The sequence below is a fragment of the Topomyia yanbarensis genome, chromosome 2 (assembly GCF_030247195.1).
Source record: "Topomyia yanbarensis strain Yona2022 chromosome 2, ASM3024719v1, whole genome shotgun sequence".
NCBI classification, from domain to species: Eukaryota; Metazoa; Arthropoda; class Insecta; order Diptera; family Culicidae; genus Topomyia; species Topomyia yanbarensis.
The window spans coordinates 414,769,152-414,796,709 of NC_080671.1; the positions used below are offsets into that span (position 1 = coordinate 414,769,152).

Below are 27,558 nucleotides of genomic sequence, written 5' to 3' on the forward strand. Positions count from 1 at the left end.
AGTACATGGCACTACTTTCCCTTTCAACGAAATCTTTGCTTCTGTCTTGAGTGCAAAGTATGTTCGATGTGTTGGTCTTTTACGGAACTGTATCCTGCCGCAATCTAAATATGTAGTTATTATCATTCATAATAATCTCACGACTTGATAGTTTACCTCCTGTTGGGTTGCGACGGATCATTAAATATATCTAGATTGAATATGGTCTAAGCGTATCTTCGATTTCCGTAACTCCTGCACCCCGCCAAAGTTGAATTTCTCCGTCAGTCTCCGGGAACCAACAAATTCGAATCCATTGCATACATCCGGTTAGATTTGTTACACCGAACCAGTTAAATTGGCAAGATCCTAAAATGTATCTACTCACCGATCAGCATCGTGCAGGAAACTACAAAATGATTTTGAACAATTTTTACCTTGAACACTTCGACAGGAATGCGTTTTACATTTCTGGACCATTTTGTTTGTTTTGGTTTGCATAAAATGAAAATGGCGGTTATGTTTTCGGGCAAAATGGTACAGCATGTCACATTGTTCCAACTATACGTACTGTTGCCATATTTCTTCGATAAATCCGATAAAACAAACGGATATGAAGGAGAAAAACATAAACAAATAACGTAGTGGGCAAAGGTTTTGATTTGGTCCAGTCATAATTATTTTTAACGCTAGTTTCGAGATTAAAAAGTGTCCCCAAGTGTTCGAATCGGAAGATTCATGGTGAAGTTCGGCCTTTTCTCTCCTTTCATCGTGCGCCAAAGAATCAGGATGCTCGTTCCGATCTTTATGTTTACTTATTTTATGGGTCGTGGAAGCCTTGTTCAATTCAACATGTATAAAACTAATACACGCAAAATTGACGAATGTTCCCACCTTTCTTTCCCTTCATCTTAGTTTTATAATTACACATTATGGCATGTGTCATGTGTGACATGTGTCAAAATCGCTTCACAAGCGCCACGCTCAGTGGGATGGCGCATTTAACATAATTTAAATCGACCATTTTTTCTGTGGGCTTATGAAAATTCTTCTCGTGTTACGTCTGTTTGTCTGTGCTGAATGCTTATACTGCATTTTCCATAAAGAATCGCTTCATGATATTATATGGATTCAAGTGCCGCGAACTTACTGACTCTTGGTGAAGATTTACGTAATTTTTTACTACGTTATCATAATATTTTAATCACGAGATAATCAACGTGACTCATTTTCATGATTTCAGGAACTTAGTCAAGATTTCCGTTATTTCTTTGCACGTTACCGTGATATTGTGTTCATGAATTTACTTTCAGACTATCACACGAAGTGAGGCCATATCATGATTTCAAGAACTGAATCACGATTTTTTGTAATTTCTCTAGTTCTGATTAGAGAAATATCGAATTCATGTCTTCCTTTTATTTCGAAAACCATTTCCTTACTTTGAATTTAATATTCCTATTTTTATACTTCCTCGTATAAAATGAATATTTTTGCTCATTTAACCCGAAGAAACTACCCATCCGCTATCCTATTATATGAATCAAGAACCAATTAGGTGACATAAATTGAAACCAGGTAAGATTTCCATTTAATTCCATTAATGCAGCGAAAATGCTGCAGAGAATGATAAATGAACTAGAAAGTGGAAACAATTGAACTGGATTATGAAAGTGGAATCGATCGGCGGTATTCTATAATTTTGTAAACTATTTTACGAGAACGAATGATAAATCATGAATCAGGTACTACTTGCATATAATGTGAACTAGTTCGTGAATTCATGAATAATATTCCAAGATTCGTGAAATAGTTCACGTGCGAACATGAAATAAATTAAACTCTGTGCAATCGTGCATTAAATTGCTCAATATGTGAACTAGCTGGTGAATCCATGAATAATATTCCGAGTCTCGTGAAATAGTTCGAGTGCGACCATGCACTAAAACAAACAATATTTGAACTAGTTCGTGAGCTTGGAATAATTTCACAAGCTTCGTGAAATATTTCACATTCGACCATGAACAAATTAGCATCATACGATTTTGTGAACAAGGAATTATAAATCATGACCAATATACTATGAATCGGGAACTGGTTCATGAGGCAGAGTTGGATACATGAATAATTATTCGAGTTTTGTGAAATAGTTCATGGACAAAATCACGTATTTGGTAATAACGTAGCAGGAAACATGGTTGATATTTCCGAGGGAAAAAAACTTCTGAAATATATGCGTTGTCTAGACGTTATGGAAGAAAAATTGAACATGATTGCAAAAAACGTGATATTTTATCATGGTCCTGTTTTCGTAACGTAAAAGCGTGATTCTTTTCGAATTTATGGAAACTTTATTCACGAATTTGGGAATACTTTTTTCCCGTGTATTCTAGTCTGTAATCGGCCCTACTCACGCTATTAAACAGCTTTATTTGGAAATGATTCTGTAATGTTTGCATATACGTTCAGGTTTGTTACGCGGTTTTTTTGTGCGGTATTTTTTACGCGGTTTTTTCTAAGCGGATTTTTGAATTTACGCGGTTTTCATTTATGCGGATTTTTTTTAATTTACGCGGCATCCATTAACGAGGTTTCCATCAACGCGGATTCTTAAATTGACGCGGTTTTCATTTACGCGACCTGTATCCCTCGCGTAAAAAAACCTGGCTGTATTTATATATGTTTCGAGCAGCGCCATTAGGGTGGAGAAAAATTTAAATTTTCTGAAATTTTTCCATTCTTCACCGAGATAATATTAAAAAGTCCACATTCGAAAAAAAATGTCCCTTAAATCGTTTCGGAACAATCACGTTTTCACGTTGCGAAAATAGGGCCAAAATGAATAAAAATCGTATATTTTATAATTATGTTCAATTTCCCTTCAGCAACGCCCGTGTAATGCTTTTATTAGAGTGAAAAATTGTTTTTGTTTTGTGAACTTCAGTCACGGTTCCTGCCATGCTATTACCAAATCAATTTTCTGTACGTGAACTAATTCACAACTTTATGAGCATTCTTCATAAAACCAAAGGTTGCCTGATGATTATATTCAGAGATTAAAGAACATTAGATCACAAAATCAAAACAGTCTGGGTATTTTCTTGAGATATATTTCACGAAACTTGCAATTCTCGCGAAATAATTCGTGATTTCTAATATATTGATCACCATAAAGAATCCATGCCCGTGAAATAGTTCACAAAATTTTCAAATATTCACGAATTCGTGAACTGGTTCATGATTACAAGTATAATAGTCACAACTGACCATTCGTGCTCGTAAAATAATTGACGAAATCAAAATATTATTCATATATTCGCGAACTGGTTCATGATTCCTAGTACTATAGACACGACTCGTGACATAGTTCACGAAATTGTAAAATATTATTCATGTGTACGTGAACTTATTCATGATTCCTAGTACAATACCCGAGCAGAAGAAAATGACTTCAGAATACCAAATTCAATACTTGAACACCACAATAAGGTATTGAGGATCCTTGCATAAGAGGTAAAATACCTGAAATAATAACTGAGACGTGTATTACGAATAACTAGTTAATAATGAAACGAGTTATTATAATACCTGAATAATAAATAAAAGCTTTTCAACCTTCCAATAACAAAATTCACTATGTGGAGGTACTCAACAAGGTATTGATTTGGAATTTGTAAAAAATCTTGCATGCATCCGTGAACTGATCCATGATTCCTAATACAATAGTCACGACTTCCCATTCGTGCTCGTGAAATTGCTCACTAAATCATAAAATATTATTCATGTATTTCTCAACTAGTTTATGATGCCTAGTACATGTTTTACGATTTATCTTGAATGCTTGTGATATTTGGAGCATATCCCCAATCATTTTCAATTTCATGTAACATGGTCATGACATTTTTACGTGAAATTTTTCACAAAATTTAGAGTATTATTCGTGGAATAATTTATGTTCCATGCACTATTTTATGAAATGTCATATATGTCCAGCTGCTTGCGATTAGTAATAGGTAATAATAGATATAAGAAAACTATTTGGGCCTCGAACCAGGGTTGCCATATTGAAATCTATATATTTTCGGGAACAAATCTGGAAATCTGCATCGCGGGAGAAAAATTGTGAATTAAAAATCTGTATTCAAAAATTAACTAGAAGCTTTCCAAAAAACAATATTTTGGAAATGAAAAAATAATTGGGATAACCGTGCACAAATATAACAATTATATTGATTTTATTCCTTATCTGGAGAACAAATGATATCGAAATTTGGCGTATTTGATCCACATCTTAAAGCCTGAACTGCATAGGATGCTTTTAAATTGTTATTTGAATTTCTGATAGGCTAGGTAGTACAAACCTTCACCGAAAATCTGTAAAATCTGTATTTTAGACAAAAATCTGTAATCTGTATATACAGCATCTTGGTCGTAAATTATCTTGAAAAATCTGTAAAATACAGAATAATCTGTATATGTGGTGACCCTGCCTCGAACATCGATATTAATTTGATAAGGTTCAGTGTGATGGCTCAACAGAAAACGAAAGTCGCGCTGGACACCAAATATAGAGATAAAAATCGTGTTCGTGATATAGTTCACAGAACAAGATACCATGAATCAGTCACACGTTTATGATACAGTTTATACTGTCATGTTATTCAAAGTAAAAAATGTGATAATAACCAAAAAATAACATATCGCGATAAGTCGAAGTGAAATTACGAATATCATGATAAAACAGCTGTTATCGTGAAAATGAGTCACATCATTCCACGTGTTAAATTTCAAAATGAGCTCAATAATAAAATAGCACCATAAGGTGATTTTAAATTACGAAAATTTTGACTAAGATCCTGGAATCATGAACATAAATCACTACTCGTGACAAAAACATAAAATTTTTTGGCTGATATCCTGAAATTATGAACATAAATTACTCTACTCGTGACTAAAATATCTCAATAACGTGAATAAAAATTACGAAAATCGTGAACAAGATCCTGAATACATGAATATAAATCAAATTACACGTGATTAAAATATCAAAAATCATGACTGTGATACTGAAATCATCAACATGGATTACTCTACTCATGATTAAAATATCACGATGACGTGAATAGAAATTACGAAAATTGCGACTATGAACCTGAAATCATGTACGTAAAAAATGCTATTCTGGGGAACGGGCATTGCGTAGTTGGTAAATGGATTGCCTTGTACGCAGTGCACCTGGGTTCGATTCCAAACTCCGCACATGGAGTTAGAGGTTTTTCCAAAAAGAAATTTCTGTAACCCGAAAAGAGGCGCATGACCCTATGGTTAAAACCTCAATAGTAAAAATAAAAAAGCATGCTATTCTGACAAAAAAAAATCCGACAGCAAACTTATGACGGTAAAGTGATGAGAAAATACGAAAATCTTGAATAAGTTCCTGTAATCATGAGCATCGTTTAACTGGCGGTTATGTATCCCCAAATTATGAACCAGAATCACAAGAAAAACTAAACGTGTCCAGGGAGTAACCAAAGTTACGGAAGCAAATATTCGAATGTAACGCCATTTATCTATCCGAGGTAAACTAGTTCTTGGAAACACAAATAGTTTCATGAATGCGAAGTTTATAATTCACAATTTCAGGAACTTCAGGATCACGGTTTTCGTTAATCGTGATCCTTGTTTGATAAATTTATGAACGGACTTTTTTTCGTACAGGTGTTCTTTCGAGTAATATTTCAAATTACAGAGTGGTAATGAAAGTAAAACCGTTGGTCGATGCGTTGATGGGCCGTTATCTAAGGGCCAGATGGTGGAGTCACCTCTCTGGCGTCGATCATTGGCACTCAGTGCGGACAGAGGCCGATGAAAAATAAGCGGAAATAAAAAAAAATACGGTGCGCTATTCGTCAGCTAATAAACTTTGTAGCAGCATCTAATTTCGGTGAGCTCAATAAACGTCAAAATGTATTTAGTGCATCTGATTGTCACCGGCATAGCGCGAGCTAAGAAATCGCTCTCCTTCCGTTAAATAGCCACCCAACCCAAACTCGACCAAGACAAAATCATGAAACACTACCTATAAAACACTGACCGTAAGCAGTTATCACCGCCGCCTTCTGTTTATTGACTCCGCTTGAAGCGCTACCATTCGGATAATTCGTCCATTATTTGTTGACCTTCGCAATCGTAAAGCAACTCGAATGGGAAGAGCTCTTCAAAATGATCCTCGTTGAACCATTATGGAACGGCTGCAAGCCCCCGTTCGGTCCAAAAACCAGCAGCCTGGACGAGCTGGGCAGCCATGCCACGACACGACACGGAACAGCTGCAACACGGAAACAAACAAATGGCACAGCAAAAAAAAAAATCCCTTCGCCCATTTTGCAAAACGACAGTTATCTCCCCAATTAGTTTATAAAAATGTAAATTTCTCTTCCACACTCGACCATCTGATGGCGCTGTTGGTTCACAGTTTGTTGTTGTCGTTTTTTATGAGACAGCTATTGTACACAACATTTTCCCCCACCGATTCTGTTGCTACTGTTTTTAGTTCAGTTGAATTTTAGATGACCGACCGACTGTTGTCACCGGGAGGGGGTGGGGAGTTGGCTTTTGGTGACGCAAACGTTCTACTCGTCACCGGCAAGCTTTCCTCGTTTCCCTTCCTACGATTTGTTATGTTTTTTTTCTATCCTCTTTCCCCTAAAGTGACAATTGAACTTGGTGGACTCACGAACGTTTCGTGATTTTGTTCTTCGCAGCCTGAACCTGCCACCGCTCAGTTTGCTGACAATTCGGAGTGCTTCCGTGCTTGAACGGGAGGAAAATTCACATTTCAGCATTGTAGTTTTTATTGTCCGGCTGTTCGCTGTGTGGGTGGCCAACAGTTTTGTCGCTGCTGGAGAGACACCACTTCCCGTTTCGCTGTCACATTGCTTCACTGGACTTCCGGTAATGTTTTGCAAGGTTCTGGCTTTTTTTGTTGTTTTATTGCTAAGCTTTGCTGACGGTAAAATAGTACTGCCACTTCAGCGGACCGTGAACTGATATGCGAATATGAATTGAAAAACATTTTGCTTGGACAAATTGTTGAAAACGTAGAACAAAAAGCAAAACTGAATAGTTGAGGTTAAGTGACAATAAAGTTAAAACAAAAAGTTGGGGCACTGATTGAAAATAAATGAGAGCGATGAAAACGGTGGTTTTTAGACACGTTCTTTTTATTAACCAAGAAAAGAAGTATATTCTACTCATAGCGTCATAAATCTTTCAACTCTCATTCCACTTATTCCTACAACCATATTAAATCCCCAGCGCCGAACGGGAAACAGTGACACTGTTTTTTCGCCCAAAAAGCCGAGTAAACATCGGCTTCATCCATTTAATTGTCCGGTTCTTTCAGGACATGTCTTCCCTCCATTTTCTGTGCCGTTACGAGGCGGCGCTCCTTCCCAGAGGGTTCCAACAGTTGACATGTCACGTTTTTGCATTACTTTTGTGAGCAAATAAATTTCACACGCTGCCTCTTATATATTTACCCGGACCATTTTCCGGTTCCTCTACGTGCTTGGTGTGATATCGTCTTTGTGCTACAACTGCTGCTGGCGGCCTTCGTCTGGCTTTGTGATGTGAGAGAACGTGATCTTCGCTGCTCACAATCATTGGAGGATTCTTACCGACGATGCACATAACGGCGAAATTGGACGACCTTTGCTTAGAAACCATTAAACCGTCAGTTGACTGGAACTAAGAGCTGTTTCTCTGAACAGGTTTGGGCACAGGAATTGTTGCTGAATTTGTTGGGAAAGGATGTTTGAGCAGGCTTTTATGCTACTGGCTAATAGTTGGGATGCTACTAATCAAACTCAGGTGATTTATTCACGCCAGTCATGCTGAAGTTCTTATACAATTTTTAACCTTTGAGCACTCGCGCTGTTGTACTTTGTACGACACTTGGACAAGATACAATCATTTTTGTGAACTGATATACCTCAATTGCAAAAATACAATCTGAAATTGTTTGATAAAACCGGAACAATTTAACGCGCGATGTGGGAAGTTCGACCAAACAATATTCTGTTCAATATATTTCGTGATCTCGATCATGTGGAGGATTGCTTCCTTCGGCAAACTTGTTCAGAAACTCAAGAGCTAGTCAATGAAAGATAAAATAGTTTGAAATAAAATTCTGCCGCTAGGTGGCGCCAGTGAGCATGTTATTTTTTTAGCTCACTGTATCCCAAGATGTAGATTTTTTAGAAAGTTAGTTAGTATCTTCGACGAAGTTGCTGTGCAAATCAAAACCTACGAGGTGATATAACGGCTGCTTTAGAAAACTACCGTTATGCGTCTCTAGTGAGCATGTCAATTGTTCAACCTAATGTATCTCAATTTCTCAATTTTTTAGCAAGTCAGTTTCGGCAAAGTTGCTGGCGACATCAAAACCTTCGAGGTGGTATATCGAATAGTATGAGATTCTTCCACTATTTCATTAGCGACTGAACTTGAGCATGTATTTTTTCGACCTACTGTATCTCAGTTTCCTAACTCTTTGGAAGGTTGTAGTTCTTTTTTTTCATCGAACTAAAACCGAAAATGGTGAATGTCAACAAGGGAATGAATAAATCGATGATATTACGAAAGCCAGATTACTAAATTGTCAGATGACGTTTCCTCTTACTCAACTAAACTATTTTTTTCATTCATGATTTTGGAATATGTATGCAAAAAACTAGCGGTGGGTAATGTCTGGGACATAACCGCGGTGTTGACGTAGGACTATTCGTTGGCGTTTCATATTATTAAAATTCTGCTTGTATCTCTTTCAAATGGTTAAATTAACACATCAAGTTTGATTCATCGGACTCATTGAAATTTTCCTGAGGGTTTTAATAGTATTAAGTTCGGTAATCTATTCAGTAATACAATTTTATTACCGAGTTCTCCGCATAAGATACAGGTGTATAAACATCTGTCAGTAAGAGTTGATAATTTGTGGAAAATTTCTGCCGATAAAATTGTTATTATTGTGAATATCATTGATTGTGAGTAACACAACATTCTTAATGCGATGAAACTTGACAGAGTTATTGTCAACTTCAAATAAAAAAGAACTTGTTTGAATCCACCAAGTGGTGCATTTGTGCCTTTAAAAATCATGAGCATTAGAATTCCAAGGTTGATTGTTATTTGTTATAAACTCTTAAATATATATTACATTGTTATTACACCCAAAATCCGGCGGGTACGTTTTTTCTACGTGAACGAGTGTGCAAAACGTCTATTGCATTATTTAACAAAAAACCTACCTCTATAAAAAACAAAAGGAAAAGTATTACCAAGAGCCGTTATTGCTATTCCTACAGTGAGTATGAAGTATGAGTTATCCTGAAGGCGATATGCGCGCTTAGCATCAACAATATTTCGATTGATTTCAATGGTGGCAAGATTCGGCGAAGTGGAATGTTCATTGGTAGAGTGGCTTTCACTGAAGTTGGTCGATTCTGACCAGTTTCATCGTATCAGAAACGTTGTACCGCTCACAATCAAGGAGTTCTGAAGAAATCTAAACAAAACAATGTTACTGCCTCAGTCTATTTTCAACCATCAAAGACAGCGGTCACGATACACAGTGTGCTACTACTTTTGTCCGAGCCAGTGCAAAGCGAACGAAAAAAAAACAGTTACTTGTGTGCATTGTTTGAAGAACAATACCGTTATTTGTATTCTTGGGTGATTTTTCAAGATGACTGAGTCTCATCAACAAAACGTGATTATTAGGCCTAACACAGTGGCGATTGACTTCAGGTCTTTTCGCATAAGACCAAGTATTCGTGATGTGGAACATCTGCTGAAGGTGAAAATGTAGCTTCGGTTTTCGGAAGTCACCTCCATACAGCTTGAACACGTCAGGTATGCGGTGCTGATAACCTTCAACAAATTCACCCAGGCGAAAAGATTTATTTCGCAGAACAACTTGAAACACGTACTTGTTTGTGACAACGTTGAAATCAAGATCCCTATATACATGGATAATGGAAATATTGAAGTTAAATTACATGATTTATCTCCACTTACTTGCAAAGTGGCAATTAAAAAATTCATGTCGAATTTCGGAGCAGTGGAATCTAGAGAAACTACTTCCCAGGTATTTCAAATGGTGTCTTTGTGGTGAGAATGCAGGTAGACCAACCCATTCCCTCCTACCTTACCCTGAAGTACAAAACAGAAGGGGGTGATACCATTACACAGCGAACTCTTTGTACATATCAAGGACAAACGAATACGTGCCAGTTCTGTGAACAAACGGCACACTACGGACAACCCTGCCCAGAAACCGCTGAGGAAAGCTCCCCTGCAGAATGAAATGCCAACACCCAAGCTCCAATATCTTCACCTGAACCGCAAACGGTTGCCAAATTTGTGGCTGCTATTCAGGCAATAATGACAACTGTAAAAGCTGCGACAAGTACTTCAAACTTAACTAATACCACCAGTGAAGAAACTACCACCAAGGATGGAGTGTTCACATTCGTGACCCGCAAGGGCAAGAAGCCAGGAAGAACATCTGATCGCGAGTTTTAATGCAGTAATCAAGATGCTGATACGGGCGTAAACGACAATGAGAAAGACATCGATAACCCCGAAATTGGCGAGAGAAGGAACATCTTCCCGACGCGAAAAAAGATCTCTGCTCGCAATAGCAAGTTTCATGCACGGGATCTTACAGGCTCAAAATAAAATGTATTGTAATTTTTATTTTACATTTTTTTACATCTTGTAAATATATAAAAGACCCATGGCTCCTCTAAGCTAGCGCATTGAGCCGTGTCAAACAAACGAATTAAAAAAAAAAATGTTACTGCCTACAACTGTAACTCCCGGTGCCTAAAAACTAGTTGATTATATTTGACATTGAGATTTATCGCTTGAATGTTTTGGGCTGAACGTCTAAATCGCGATTAAGGTAGCTGTCATACGGTGATCAGAAGAATTCTAATTGATAAACCATACCGTCAAATGATGAACTTGACTGTTTCTTCTTGGCAAATGCATTTCCAACTTCATTTCGCTCAATTCGAAGCAAAACACATGATTATTAAGCTTTAGAACTATGAGAAAAGAACTTCAAAAAATTAACGACAATACAAACGAACAACGGTCCAAATCAACAACAAATGCTTAAAAAAATTGTTTTTTTGGTATTCCGAATTTTCCTCGTCAGTAACTAACACCAACTTAATGCTAGTTGAGAAATTCCACGAAAATCCGTCCGGAAATATTTTAAATCTTAGATTCCGATGAAACTTTACATGTTTCACCGGCATGGGACAATCTGATTGACTGTGGAAAGTGACAGTCAATCAGATTATTTTGACTCAAGAGCAATTTTTGACGTAGGACTACGTCTTTGTTTTCGATATGGGGGTGCACTCTGCAAATTCTACAAAAATGGTATGTAACGAAAAGTGGTCCAATTTTAAACGCATATAATTCAGCCATCTCACGATAAATTTTCAAATTTTTTGCGCAAATCGCCCCGAAATACTTCTAAGAATAGATTCCAATAGATAAACCCAAAGATTTTTGATATCATGGCATTAAAAAATTAAATAATATACAACCTTGTCAAAATATCGCGCATTAACACACAGAAGATAGCGCTTCCCAAGCCCTGTACGACGGAATGGTGTACCTAGCGCGCAACGCTTCTATGAATGACGTCATCATCGACTATTTAAAGAACGGACTTCGCCAGACACGCTCAGTTCCCTGTTGAACGGCTGGCGAAGCAGATCACTGCGCTGTGTTTTTTACAGCCAGTGGGTCTGAGCTAGAAGTCCGTTACACTGTGGAGGGGCGCTACCCTGTGTCGTCCAACAGGCGACCGCTCCGACTGCTTCCTAAATGCCGCTGTAATGTTGCCAGTAAATTTTTGGTTTAACTAGCACATGTATTTGCTATTTGCGCTTGAAATTAAGTAATGTAGTGGTAGTAATAAGCTTCCCATTTTGGTTTAAACGCAAGGACAGTTTTTTAAACAGGATTTGATTAATTAGTTTAGCTCATCTAAGCAATTTTATCAATTCTGTAATTTAAAAGGGATTTTACGGAACTTGGTGAATTTGGCCCCACTTGCAACTGGTATAATCAACCTGCACAAAGTGTTGCATAACGCAGGGCTGTTTTTTGGAACGAAATGTGTTATCATTCAGCCCTTCGCTATGAAAAATCACGATATTATGACAGATGGGCTAAGCGCGGCCATTCCTTTCAATTCAATGGTGAAATGCACTAATAATGTCGCGGTGGTACTAGTTGTCTCTTTCTCTCTACCCATCATCATCAGCGTTGACTCATTTTGCATTGTAACGCTTGGGTTCAATGTATGGGTCGAATGTGTTGGTAGATAGGGGAACTGGCGGTAAAATGAACACGTTAAGCAAAGTCATCATTTTCTAACTAATAAGTGAATGAGATATTACAATCACCTTATGTTTCTTGTTAGACATGTTTTGTACATATCTGGTAAAAATACTTCGTCATAAACACATTTTTTCAAACATGATTCTTGATTTCTAAACATGTCCAAAAATGAGACATGTTCATAGCGAGTGGGTAAAATGAACATGTGGCGGTGGTAAAATGAACAGCTTCTGGTGACCTGCAAAATGTCCTGTATGTATGCAATGCACAGCGTTGGAAAGCATTTTCCGATCAATGCTAATATCCCAACAAATCATGAGCTTTGCATACACACAGGGCATTTTGCAGACAAAAAAAATTGTCACGGAAGAATTGAATTTTCATGACGTAATATTAACCATTTTACAATCCTGTGGCATCGAAACACATCTACAAACTTGGGGTTATCCATGGGTGTTTGAACTTTTAGGATCTGTTTGAGAGCAACTAGAAAGCTTGTTCTATACATGCGATGTGATTATATTGTCTAAAATTTGATTTTTCTTCACCGGTCCGGGTGTTTTTCCCACACACTAAGTACTAAGAAAATAAATATTTTACATTAAGTAGTATAGTCCTACGTCTACAGTTCGTGCAACCCCATAGGGCTGCCCCTTGTAGTTTTTAAATAGGCGTAAAAGTTTCTACGTGTAGCATTTTCGAAAAAAAAAGTCTGAAAACGAGTTACAAGGAATGAATACTTCTGTGCGAAAAAATATACACTGAAAAAATGTTGTGTCATTTTTCACAGAAACAAAAATTTATGTAAAAAAAATTAATTGCAAAAAACCATTTTTTTTTGTAATTTGTCAACAAAATCCTAAAAAGAAAAGAAACATTTAGAATATGATTGCATGATGGAGAACTTATCGGTAAAAAAGTTTTTCTAACGATAACTTTCTGCATGTTTCTAAATTTTATATTAACAGCAACAAAAACATGCAATTAAACCGTAATTTTATTATAGAATGTGATTCTAAGTGTTATTTCAAATCAAAATGCATTTAACAAAAATCTTCCAATATGCATCCAAATATCCCGACAGCTACTCGTATTTTGTTAGATTTTTGTTAAATGCATATTGATTTGAAATACTACTTAGAATCATATTCTGTAATAAAATTGTAGTTTTGTATGTCAATCTGAATGAAATTTAAAAACATGTATACAGTTATCGTTAGAAAAACTGTTTTACCATTAAGTCTCCATCATGCAATCACATTCAAAATGTTTCTTTTCATTTTAGGTTTTTGTTGATAAAATATTGAAAATTTAAAAAATGGGGTTTTTCGCAATTTAAATTGGTAGCATAAATTATGGTTTTGTAAAAAATGACTTTTTTCAGTTTATTTTTTTCGCACTGAAGTACTGTTTTACCAATTTTTTTCAAATAGCTATAATCTAAAAATGACAAAAAATATTGTAGGAGTGATTTTCACAAAATTAGTCAAATGTTTGAATAAAAATATTGTGAAAATTCTTCATCGACTCCTTCACTAAAAAAATCGATTTTAAAAATTTAAAGCCGATTTACAAAAAAAAACCCATCTTTGATTTGGATGAAACTTTATTCCAAGATAGCTAATTCTGTTCCCTACTTACCGTCCAAAATTCAAGTTGGGCACTTTCAACGAAAAAAAGTTATTTGAAAAAAAAAAACTTTTCCTTGTCCAAGCTGAATTTTTTTTTTGTGTATTTTTATTCAGGGGCTGTAGCCCAGAGACCAGAACCCAGAATTCCGAGGAGAGAGCCCAGACTCCAGATTTCATAGACCAGAGTCCCGAGGAGAGAGACAGGATCCAGAGGCGAGTCTAGAGTCCAGAATCCAGTGTTCAGTGTTGCGAATGCAGAGTCCAGAATCCATAGCGCAGTGATCAGAGCCCCGAGTTCCGAATACAGAGCTCAAAGTCCAGAATCCAGAGTTCCGCGTGCAGAATTCAAAATCCAGGGCGCAGAATTCAGAGCCCAGAGTTCAGATGCCAGAGCCCAGAGTCCAGAGCCTAGGGACCAGAAACCAGAGTCTAGAGTTCTTATCCCAAAATACTGAGCCCAGAGACTAAATTTCAGAGTCCCTAACCCAAAATAGTGAGACCAGAGTTTAGAGTCCAGAGCTCAGTGTCCAGAATCCCGAGTTCAGATTCGATAATCCAGAGTTTAGATTCCATAGTCCACTGACCAGAACCCAGAATCCAGAATCCTGAGTGTAGAGTGCATAGTCCAGAGTTTGGAGTCCAGAGGCCACAGTTCAGAGTCCAAAGTCCAGAATCAAGACCAAGAGCCCATAGCTCAGAGACCACAGCCTTCAGTCCAGAGTCCATAGCATAGCATCTCGAGGCTAGAGCTCAGAATCCAGAGTTAAGAATGCAAAGCCCAGAGTTCAAAGTGCAGAGAACAGAGTCGGGAATCGTGGGTCTAGCGTTCAGAGCCCAGAGTCCTCAACCCAAATTATTGTGCCCAAAGTCCAGAGCTCTGAAACCAGAACCCAGAGCCCGAAGTACTTAATCCAAAATACTAAGGCACGAGTTCAGACTCCATAGCACAGAACCCAGAATCTAGAGTCCATAATATAGAATCTCAAAGTGAGAGTCCAGAACCCAGCGTGTAAAGAGTGCACCATCCAGAGTTCAAAGCCCGGAATCTAGAGCTCAGAGACCAGAGACGAGAATCCTGAGACCAGAGTCCCGAGTTTAAAGCCCAGAGTCCAGAGCACAGTTGTGCTTTTCACAACTGTTGTTACTAAACTGCTTTAAGGCCTTAGTTTTATAGTACTATTATTTGGTAAAATAAGTATTGATGCAGGTTAGGTATAGGTAACCAGTGTAATGCCAAGTGAATACCAAATTCGTTAGTAATGCTTTTTTCATGTATCAGGCAACTAGCAGTTGGGAAATTGAATTCGGAGATGATTATGCAATGAGTAGTCACAGATAACAAACATTTAGGCTCGATTCAAAACGTGTGTACATTCCCGCTACTGAAATTCCGAATAAATCAGACAACTGAAATGCGTTTTACAAACATTTGTAGGTGGCGCAGTGATCGATGCAATGCTGTTGGAGTGCAGCTGTCAAACATATGTAGCAAACAGATGGCAGTAGGGAAACACTGATTTCCAACGTTTATCAATTTGAAAGTTTATAAAGGTTTTTAAGTAAATTTTGTTCTAGCCTAAATGTCGGTTATCTGTGGTTTAGTTTTCGATAAAAATGCACTAAAAAAATTCAGTTTGGACAAAGAAAAGTTTTTTTCAACATAACGTTTTTTCTTGAAAGTTTGAATTTTTGACGGTAGCTAGGAAACATAATTACGTATCTTGGAACAAAATTTCATCTAAATCGAAGATGGATTTTTTAAGTAAATCGACTTAAAATTTTTAAAATCGATTTTTTTCAGTGCAGAATTTTTTCTATATTTTTATTCAAAAATTTGACTAATTTTGTGAAAATCACTCCTACAACATTTTTTGTAGGATTTGTCATTTTTAGAATACAGCCATTTGAAAATAAATTGCGATTGCAATTGTGCCTTTCTCATTTGTCCAAACTATGATTAACAATATAACATTGTGGAAATGTCTATTACATTCTTATTAAGTTTGATAAGCATATATACCGTCACCAACCTGACAAGCAACATGTCAACGCTGACAGACTTGAAACAAACATATATAAAAATATAATATATAAATAGCTTAATCAGCGTGAGTTCAATGTTGTCTTCTTATTAAGGTTGCACAGAGAATGCGCAAAATTCGCAAACGAAAAAAGCAGTTTTTTTCCACACCGTATGTCAGATCTTCATAAAAATCAATCAGCAGTACTGTAACAACATTCTACATATGCTGATTTATTTTTATGAAGATCTGACATACGGTGTAGAAAAAACTGCTTTTTTCGTTTGCGAATTTTGCGCATTCTCTGTGCAACCTTAACATATTTTGAAATGCGGGGCTGTTGGGAAGGGCAGGGGTATAATTAGTGGGAGGGGGAGGATGCGTCAGGAACCACCTAACATATTTTGGTATACTATGAAGTGATGTTGGGTGATGAAGGGAATGCAGGTGTGATGTTGGTCTGAGAGGGATGATGGTGAGAGATTGGGGCTGGGGGAGGGTTGAGAGGAAGGAGGGGGAGGGTTCGATAGAGGGTTCAACACCGAGCTGCACCTTCCATTTGAGACTAGATTAGTGAAAATTGTTTCAGTCACCACCGAAGTGGCTTTAGTTCTGGAATATGCCCGGAACCCGGGACTTCCGGAATTATCGTTAGTGGACGATATATTCCAATAATTATTGATTCGCCATCAGTGATCTAGGCCTACGAATCGAGCTAATTTGATGTTCATTTCAATAGATTTTTAACCTATGAGGTATTACGATTGTACCGGTTCATGCTTATGAGCAATTCCTATGTGACCGCCATAACCAACCTGTAACTCCGGAACCAAAAGTCAAAACCGAATGAAATTCAATAGGAGTATTATATCTTTCATTTGAAATTAAGTTTGTACAAATCGGTTGAGAGATTGCTGGGAAATATGTGTGACATCAGCTCGGGAAATTCATGAGTTTTTCGGGGGTCTCAAGATCCGCCATAGGTGGCCAATGTGGTTAAACCTACCTTGATTGGTCAGTAGTGATCTAGAGCCGCAAATTCAATTAATGTTGAACGTATTTGAATGTATATTGCATCATTCGGACATCATAGGGTTACCAGTTAATATGGGAATTTACTCGACGAACTGAATCAAATGGTATATGACACTCGTCCCTCCGGGCCTCGGTTGGAAAATCGATTTTTGGAGTGATTGCATAGCCTTTCTTTATATGAGAAAGGCAAAAAGTTTGACATTTTTCAAAAGACAGTCTAGATAATTTTTGGAAAAACAAAGTATGTAAAGTGGCTTTTTGTGACAAAGTTCTCATGTACAGAAAGTTTTATTAAAATCCGAGAGGATGCTGCTAACATTTGTTCAAGTTGGCGCGAAATTCGTCATATAGTAATCGAACAAAACTTTTTTGAAAGAAATGCACGCAGAAACTTCTATGCCCTTTTGAAAAATCGCTCTTGTATCAAAATATTGCAATTGCCAGAGAAAATCATGGTGATTCATTAGCCGAACATAACTGCAAAGTTTCGTTCGAATCAGCGATGGTCTATATTGCGGTTGGCCGGTTTCTCATGGAATCCTTCAGTGGAGATATAAGTGTGCAAACCTCACATAGTTTGGTTACGTAGGAGATATTTCAGATTTTAGAATGGCACCTAGCCCCAAATAGTGGAGTAAGACATTTTCAATGTCAAATGACTCGACCACTAAAATGAGGGCTCGACAACACACCGAAACACGGTTAGATCTCTCAAAAAATTCAAAATAACTTTCCACTAAGCCAAACATTCAACGAGTCTCGTAGACTTCACACCTGGTATGTGTACTTCCAACACGCTCCTGGAACCACCAGCCAAGCGCCTGCAGCAGAGCTCCGAGCCATAAAAAATTACGGAAGTGATGCACTCAACAAACGTCAACCGTTAGCCCAAGCATTCTTGTGGAGGACCAACCAAAAAAAAAACTAACTCAAATAGATCCACTCGTTCATTTTTTACTCTTTCGCAAATTTTCCTACATGTACCGTCGAATTTTCGCAAATGTGACTGCGGTTGGTCGGCGCTAGTTTTCATCAACGGTATATGTACCATTGGGTCGAACGAAGAAGACGGCAGCCGGCAACAGAAAAAAAAACAAATACAATACGCTCAACTGACAATGCTTTCGTGACTTCCGAAGTAAAGTGCCTAACCCGGGAGGTATCTGGCTTGGTTGCATGTATCTCCCAAAAATGAGGCGGTCGAACTAGACGAAAAAAATAATGAATCCTGACTATCGTGCCAGTGTCAACATGAGGCGGTGCCTCTCATTCCCAGTGTACAAACGGCTACGAAGGTGATGAATAGAGTGAAAGTCTGGATAGATACAAGGCGGTGGATTCGTTGGAAGATTTTACAAACACCATTGGATTTCCTCGAGTTCTATTCTATGACATGTTTGTTCTATTCCACCCGAAAATTTCCAAACAATTCGTGGCTGCATATTTGCATCACAATAATGAACCCCAGTTGAACAGACATTTCTCCGGTATAGCCGCATTGAGACGCACCGTCCGGGGAGGGGGTAGACAGCCGAAGGTGCTGTGGCAAAGCAATTTCGGGAACCAGTTCACCACACCACCGGTTCGAGCGCGCGTTCTGCTACTAAATGAATGGAAATTCAAATTGAGCTTCAGGAAACCTCTAACCGAAATTACTTTCGAAGGAACACCGGCTGAAAGGTTCATCCTCGACAACAGTTGCTCCGGACGTCGAGAGGTGAACGACGCGGGAGCCAACAAAAAAAAATCATAAAGCGCCACAGCATAATTAATGGATTTTTGAAATAGCTTTTTGTTCCGGAACGAATATGCATTTCGTTTGCTGCGGCTGCCAGCCCGACTTCGTCTGACCAGGTACAATTAGAGAATGGAAATTTGAAGTAGAATGCTTTGAGAAACTTAGTCGGGCGAAGGTGTATGTCGTATCGTATATCGTTCTGAAATATTCAAGAACTAGTTGGTTCAGTTAGTCGTTTGTTGAACAACACAGAAACAACTTCTCTTTTTGGTTTGTTGTCTGGTTGGGCTCGAATTCGGCACATCCTCTTACTTGTGTTACAAAAGACGTGAAAGTATTGTTTATCAGATGATGATTCGCGACTGTAGGATTTCTATCGCAAAGTTCTTCAGTGGAAAGGTTTTTTGGGAGACCACAAGCATACATTCATTTTTTTTATAAGCTCAAACATGCAATCAAAATTTATTCGCACAAAATGATGCATCGTGCTGTTCTTTGCCCAAAAAATCATTTATGGAGGTGTTGAATAGAGTGGTCCCCGCAAACCAATTTTCCAGCAACGATACTTTATCATAATCAACTTTAAAATTAATTTTAAAATTTATAAAACTTGATCATCTATCGGTCGCTCGAAATAAAATGCAACAGACGAAAAAAAGGTCTCGGTACTGGAGCTCTGCGCTGTCAGTGACGGACCATCATCATGGCTCGGTTCTGAACACGCAAATCAGCAACTGGAAAAATGTTAACTTTAATTTGAAATTAATTACTTCTCAAAAGTCAGCTATCCTTTTTTCCGATCGCAGTCGGTCGTAGTCGTAGAAGGAACAGAACACGGAGGATACAAGCTCGTCATCTATTTTCGCAGACAGCACATGGTATTAGTTCGCTGGGAAAGTGACGCAGCAAAAGCTCAGCTGGAAAGTAAATTGCACACCACTTAATTTAATTATTTCCCCTAATTGATGGTTCTTCGGAAAGTTTCCAACCGGTTCGAGTACATACACAGAATTGGCGAGGGTTTTGTTCGAAAGAAATCAGTTACGTAATTTTATGTCATTTGTCAGTCAAATATCGCAATAAATTTCCACTCTGATTGTCGATTTTTTTTTCTGTCCGTCTACTTTCAGTTCCACCCAAGATTACGCACGTGACATCCGGTGGACATCTGCAGGTGCGAAAGGGTTCTCCAGTTCGGCTGGAGTGTTCAGCCACGGGGAATCCGATGCCGAACATCACGTGGACTCGGAAAAACAACCTGCTGCCGAACGGTAATTTGTTCGACTGCTCGCTCGAGGATAAAAAGTGCTTCCCAGTGGTTAATTAATTTAAATTACCTATTTTTCAGGGGAGGAACAGTTTACGTCCTCGGTGTACGTTATCGAGAACATGGACCGGCACAAGGGTGGCACCTACATCTGCACGGCCAATAACGGTGTTGGCCAAGTTGCAACCAGTCAGATTATTCTGCACGTGCTGTGTAAGTATGAATTCGAAACTTTTTGTTTCGGTTTTCAGTCATCAAGCTTCCGCTTGTTCAGAGTTTCGTAATGGAAACTTCGGTGGAAATTCGGTTGACTAGTTACCTTTTTCTCGCTGGCGTCACTCTTTCGCAATAAATTTTTTGAAGTTAATACAATAGCAACGAGCTGCGGTTTCACACACACACTCGTACACATACACAAAGAAGCTTCTCCTCCTCGAGCAACGAAACTAACCTTAAAAAGTGGAACATTTCATAACAGTTTTCTACCATCCATTGGAGGTTTCCTCGAAGCGCGAGGCAAGAAAAGAGAACCGATCCAGTTTCTCTGTTAACAAGTTTTAAAATTCTATTGAAAACTTGACAAAGGGATGGAAGAAATACCGTGGAGCGTACGCTTTCACACTACGCCTGTTCACAGTGATACAAAATGGTGGTCATAAAATAGAGGACTCTATTCAATCTACTCCAGACAAATAATTGGAGGGTGCTCGAACTACTAAATAATATACAAAAAACCCGTTCGTAAATTCATGAACAAATGATCACGATTTTGTGAACTGAACGATTTACGAAACCCGTGATGAAGTTTCTGAGATTATGAATAGTAAACCTCGCATTCCTGAAACTATCTGTATTCCCAAAAACTAGTTTGCCCTGAATATATACATGGCTTTACATTCGAATGTTTGGTTATTGTTCCCTCGATATGTTTAGTGATTCTTGTTATTAATTTGGGAATACACAACCGACAGTCAAACGATAGTCATGATTTCAGAAGCTTATTTGCGGTGTTTTGTGATTCTCATCACGTTACCGTGCTATTTTATTCATGAGTTTACTATCGGGGTTTTATGTCAGACTAGCGAGATGTTCATGATTTCAGGATCCTGGTCGTGATTCTCTTCGCTTTATTGTGATATTTTAATGTTCATGACTTCAGGATATCATTAACGAGTAATGTGACGATTTCAAGAACTTTGTCGCGATTTTCATAATGTCGTGTTGTTTTAGTCACGAGTAAAGATTTATATTTTTTTTATTCAGTTCGTTTATTTAATAGGCACAAATGCGTTAGCTTGGCGGTGACAAATTCTTTTTTTTACATTTTGAATATCCTAAAACTCAGAGGTTACAATGCACAAATATTTTTTTAATATTGAGAGAAACATTTTTTACAACTATTTTAAACTAAAAATACGATTCGATATACAAGATTGAACAATAATTATTTAGAAAAAAAAATTACAGCTATCTTAAGACAAATTTTTATGAGAAATGGGAAACGAAAGAAAAAAAAATGAAAGGTTCAAGACTATCTTAAAACTAGGAATATAATACAAATTGCTTTTTGTAACAGCAGCAGGAGTTGTATCAGGAACAGGGGGAGTAGGCGAGCACGATGATGGGGAAAGAAGAACAAAATTTGCAACTTTCAGGCAAAGAGAAGAACAGTGACATGAGTTAGAGTCTCAGGCTGGTAGATGGTAGATGCCTAGGATCGGGTTGACAGCGGAGAATCCTTCAAGAGTGATCAGACCATCGTCCTGCTCTCGCTTTGACTTAATTTTTGCAGGCGTGGTGAAGGTGACGGCAGTCACACAGTGGCACTCTGGTGCTCCAGAAGGAAGGACAGGGAACTTCTACATAAAAACGAAAAAAAGGATACGGGCTAGATTAGGATATTTGTCGTTTTAATCAAAAGATGAGAGACTTGCCAGGATATTCCGAACTGGAACATCGGGTGGTCTACCTCGGGCCCGGAGGGAATCCTTTAACTGTGATCTGGCGCCACAATATCCAGCGCACGCCCAGACATGTCGTGATAACCTTCATTACAAGCGACTACTCTCTGTGAGCCCAATACGCCGCAAATGCTCATCCAATGTGTAGTGGTTGGATATAAGCCGGGACATTACACGTATGAAATCCCGACCCTCATCCACCACCCTGAACCAAGGTTTCGTTGATACCTTCGGGATAATTGAATGTAACCAAACCATCATCCAAGTTCCCCATTACTCCACGAGTTTTGCCAACTGTCGAGTGTCCTCTGATGGCAAATACTGCAAAATTCCTTGAAGTAAATTGGCCTTTCGTAGATGTCACCTTCTGAAGCGCCTACCTTTGCTAAAGAGTCGGCTTTTTCATTACCAGAGATAGAGGAATGAGAGGGGACCCAAACAAAGGTAATCTGGTAAGATTTTTCAGATAACTTGCGCAGACTCCCGTATCTTCCCCAGAAAATAAGAGAATTGCTTTTTAGGTTTCACCGCACGAAGAGCCTCGATAGAGCTGAGGCTCTCCGAAATGATGAAGTAGTGATCTGTGGGCAAAGTCTCGATGATGCCAAGGGTGTACTGAATAGCAGCTAATTCTGCGACGTAAACTGAAGCGGGATCATTGAGCTTGAATGAAGCGGTGATAGTATTATTGAAGATACCGAAGCCAATGGACCCATCGAGATTTGATCCGTCAGTGTACAACATTTTGTCACGGTCGACTTCTCGGAATTTATTATGAAATATATTGGGGATCACTTGCGGGCGTATACGATCCGGGATTCCACGAATCGCGTCATTCATGGATGTGTCGAAGAACACACTCGAATCAGAGGTATCTTGGAAACGGACACGGTTGGGATTGTACGAAGAAGGATTGATGCTCTGTGCCATGTAGTCGAAGTACAAGGTCATAAATCGGGTTTGAAAGCTCGACGAGCCTCTCGAAGTTTTCAATCACCAACGGGTTCAAAATGTCGCATCGGATGAGCAGTCGAAATGAGAGTTCCCGAAATCTATTGTTAGCGGGAGAACGCCCGCCAGCGCTTCGAGACTCATCGTATGGGTCGAGTGCATGCAACCCAAGGCAATGTGCAAGCAACGATACTGGATTCTCTCCAGTTTGATGAAGTGTATGTTCGCAGCGGAGCGGAAACAGAAACACCCGTAGTCCATCAAGGATAATATCGTCATTTGGTATTACCTGATCAGGTCTCCTGGGTGGGCCCCCACCATGTTCCAGTTATTGTTCGGAGAAAATTGATCCTTTTTTGGCATTTCTGTTTCAGATACCTAATGTGACATCCCCAGGTATCTTAAGAGTCGAACTAGACCCAAAGATATTTGAATGTGAAGACCTGATTGATCGTTACACCCATTAATAAAGCTGGAGTTGCTCCGGCTCACGCTTCCTAGAAAAGACAACCAATTCAGTTTTCTCCGTGGATAACTCGATATCCAGCTAGAGAGCCCAAGCAGACAAATTGTAGTATCTTGCAATGGTCCTTGCAAATCGGCAGCATTGGACCCTGTAACATAGACCACCCCATCGTCTGCAAGTTGCCTTAGCGTGCATGAATTGGCAAGACAATCGTCAATGTTATTTACGTAAAAATTGTAGAGTAGGGTACTTAGACATGAGCCCATGTAGCTAAATCGCAATGTTGTCAAATCGCCATGCGAAAAGTGCATGTGCTTTTCAGACAACAGGTTTAGCAAAAAGTTATTTAAAATTGGTGAAAGACCATGCTGGTGCAGCTTCTCTGACAGAATGTTGATAGAAACTGAGTCAAAAGCCCCCTTAATATCCAAGAAGACTGATGCCATCTGCTCTTTGTTAGCATAGGCCATTTGGATTTCTTTAGAAAGCTACGCAAGGCAATCGTTCGTCCCTTTGCCTTTGCGGAAGCCAAATTGTGTATCTGACAGTAAGCCATTTGCTTCAACCCAATTGTCGAGGCGAAACAAGATCATTTCCTCCGACCACTTCCGAACACAGGACAGCATTGCAATCGGTCGATATGAGTTGTGGTCGGAGGCTGGTTTTTCTGGTTTTTGGATGGCGATGACGTTCGCTTGCCTCCAGTCATGAGGGACAATGTTACCCTCAAGAAACTTGTTAAATAAGTTCAGCAAGCGCCTTTTTGTAGTGTCAGGCAGATTCTTCAGCAAGTTGAATTTGATTCTGTCTAACCCTGGGGCGTTATTGTTGCATGATAAGAGCGCAAGTGAGAACTCCACCATCGAAAACGGTGTTTCGTTCGCGGTATCGTGAGGAGACGCGGCGCGGTACGTTTTCTGTACCGGGACAGAGTCCGGACAGATCTTCTTGGCGAAAGCGAATATCCAACGGTTTGAATATTCCACGTTCACGTTGGTACTGTTTCGGTTACGCATACGTCGAGCCGTACCCCAAAGAGTGCTCATCGCTGTTTCTCTCGTTAACCCGTCGACGAACCGGCGCCAATAACTGCGTTTTTTTGGCTTTCGGTAGACTCTTCATTCGCCTTTCTAACGACGCATACTCTGCCGCTCTACGCATAATTGTCCCATGTGCCTAGGGAATCCCATAGCACATGGGACAGTAATGCGTATAGCGGCAGTACTGTTGATAGTTAGCGGGTAACCCGTCTTCCCGTAAGGCCTTATATGCAGTGGACTTTTCCGCGATCAGCTCTGAGCACTCTTTGTCCTACCACAGTGTGGGAGATCGTCCATGGGTATTCGCGCTGGGTACTGGTTTAGTCTGAGCTTGATTCGCACTGTCGAGAATCGAGCCAGCCAAAAACCTGAACTCTTCCTCCGGAGGAAGCTTTTGAGTGGATTCGATTTTAACGGATATCGCGGTCGCGTAACTCTTCCAATCAATGTTCCGTGTGAGGTCATACGAGACATTGATTGTTTCCGATGATCTTGAACCGTTAGCAATTGAAATCACGATAGGCAAATGATCGCTACCGTGGGGATCAGGGATCACCTTCCACCTGCAATCTAACTGTAGCGATGTCGAGCAAAGCAATAAATCCAACGCGCTTGCACGTGCTGGCGGTGTAGGAATCCGCGTCATTTCTCCCGTGTTTAAGATGGTCATGGTGAAATTGTCGCAAAGATCTTGGATTAATGTTGATCTATTATCATCGTGAAGACAACCCCATACCGTACCGTGCGAGTTAAAGTCTCCTAGAACTAGCCGCGGTTCCGGTAAGGATTCCGTGATTATACAAAGCGTTCGGTTCCCTACCGAGGCTCTAGGAGGAATGTAGATGGAAGCAATGCAAAGATCTTTGCCTTTGATTAGAACTTGACAAGCGACAATTTCAATGCCTGGTGTCGAAGGGAGGATAATTCGGTTGAAAGAATAGCACTTTTTAAGTACTCCTCCGTAAGGGTTTTCTCGATCCAGACGAATTATATTAAAGTCGTGGAAATTGATATTTATATCGGAAGTTAACCAAGTTTCACATAGTACGAAAACATCACATTTTAAACTGTTTAGTAAAAATTTGAAGGAATCGATTTTCGGGAGGATACTTCTGCAATTCCACTGTAGGACAGTGATCGAATCAGTGACCTCGTTTGATGACTTAGCCATCGAAGGATACGATCGCTGCAAGGAGGGTCCATTTAGCAGTCAACTGTTTCAAAAATGTTTGCACCATAGGGAGAAAATGTGTCAGAATGCTTTTAAGAGGATCAGTAACATTGAAAGCTGTGAAAATTAAGTCCACTATGTCAGAAAATTTCATTAATCCGCTACTGGACTGAGTATCTGTTTGAAAAAAGGGGACACTTGGGGTTTTTGGTGTCCCTGGAAGTGGTGGGTACTCCTTGTTAGAATTAATATTTCCTGGAGCAAATTGCTTCGGCTTTTGTGCATCACTTCCGTTGGATTTATTGATTGTAGTTGGCGCACTCTGAGTGGACGACACCTTGGCACCCTTACGAGGCAATGTAGGGGAGGCTAGATTTCTCCTCTTCCTGGATTCCCCTGGGTTAACCATGTTCCCTCTTGTGGGTCGTCAGATTCTTGCTCAACGCCAGCCAAAAGAGCAAAGGAATTTTCGGAAGGGACAGATGGCGAAGCATTCTTTAGCATTTCTGCATAAGAGTGCCTCGAGCGATCCTTAAGGGAGCGCTTAATTCTATCCCCGCGCTGCTTGTACGCAGGGCATGACTTAAGAGCATGCGGAGGGCCCCTGCAGTAAATACACTTCTCAGTTTCTCCACCACAAGCGTCATCCTCATGCTCTCCCTCGCATTTGCCGCACCGTTTTTTATTGCCACAATAAGTGGCTGTGTGGCCCAGTGGCTTGCAATTGCTGCAGTTCATTACCCGCGGTATAAACAGGCGAACGGGTAGGCGAACCTTATCCAGGAGGACATAGTTGGGAAGAGAGGACCCGGAGAATGTCACCCGAATCGAGTCTGACGGAGAATAAGTTGTCTTATCATCTTCAGTTTTTGCGGAATACAATTGCTTGCATTCCAGAATCTTCACCTGTTGAAGTGAGGGGTCCTTAAAGCAGCCAACCCCGTACTTCAACCGGGTCTTCGCACTTCAGACCCGGTTCGGCGACGACCCCATCGATCTACACTGCCCTACAAGGCATATACAGTATATTATACACCCTGAATTGCTTCGTACAATGCTCGCTGCGAGCAATCTGGTTTGCCTGGTCGAGGTCATTTACTATAACTCGTATTTTATTAGCTCGAACACGTGCTATCTAAGCTACGGACGGGTAGTTAGCAGTCAGCTCCCGTGAGATCTCTAGAATATTAGGCGATTTCGTGTTGGGCCGGAAATACACCACCCAGGGTCAATTTGAACTGGCTTGGTATGTTTTAATACGGGGAGGACTGGGGGAATCAGGGAAGGGAGTAATTTCGGGTTTATCCGGTAAATTCATGGGAATATCATTCCCAACCAATGTTCCTTCGCCCTCGGCCATTTAGGCACGAGAATAGCACGTGGTGTAAACGAGAGATGAAACTTATATTCAGGAGAAAGGGAAAAAGTAGAGACCGATCGGGGAAAGGGAAATGAAAGAAAAATAATACTTAGCTTATATAGCGGCGTGTCCGGCTATTTTGGTAGTCACTTCACCAGCCTGGGCACCGACGAACAAAGATTGCCTCAAACAATGTTTGAAAAAAAAATATTTTGGTTATTGGCCAGGAATTTGTTCTAATTACTCCTCTGTGCGCTGGGAAATATCCGATTGGAGTTCGTGGCTAAATCGCTCAAGTACGCATGGGATCTATATGGCATAAGAGGACAGAATGACGAAAAGTGAGAGCAATGTCGGGAATTAAATAGATGAAAGGGTTAGCCATTTCATGGAATCGAGCTTGACTTCAAAAAACTCGTGAGTGAAAGGCTCCATATATTCAAATGTTTATTATACATATCTTCGGCTGGCAGCCGTTCAGACGTTTAAAAGTCATATTGCTATATATT

At 39.5% G+C, this 27,558-nt stretch overlaps 1 protein-coding gene across 2 annotated transcripts in view; it reads left to right on the top strand.

The window, feature by feature from the left end:
• Nucleotides 1-27,558, top strand: part of LOC131685117 (hemicentin-1-like) — a 574,669-nt gene that overhangs the window by 458,187 nt on the left and 88,924 nt on the right. For both annotated transcript variants that reach the window (XM_058968577.1, XM_058968578.1), the window contains exons 5-6: nt 19,964-20,104; nt 20,182-20,313. In XM_058968577.1, the coding sequence (XP_058824560.1) occupies nt 19,964-20,104; nt 20,182-20,313 (273 nt within the window). The remainder of the gene's footprint in view (nt 1-19,963; nt 20,105-20,181; nt 20,314-27,558) is intronic.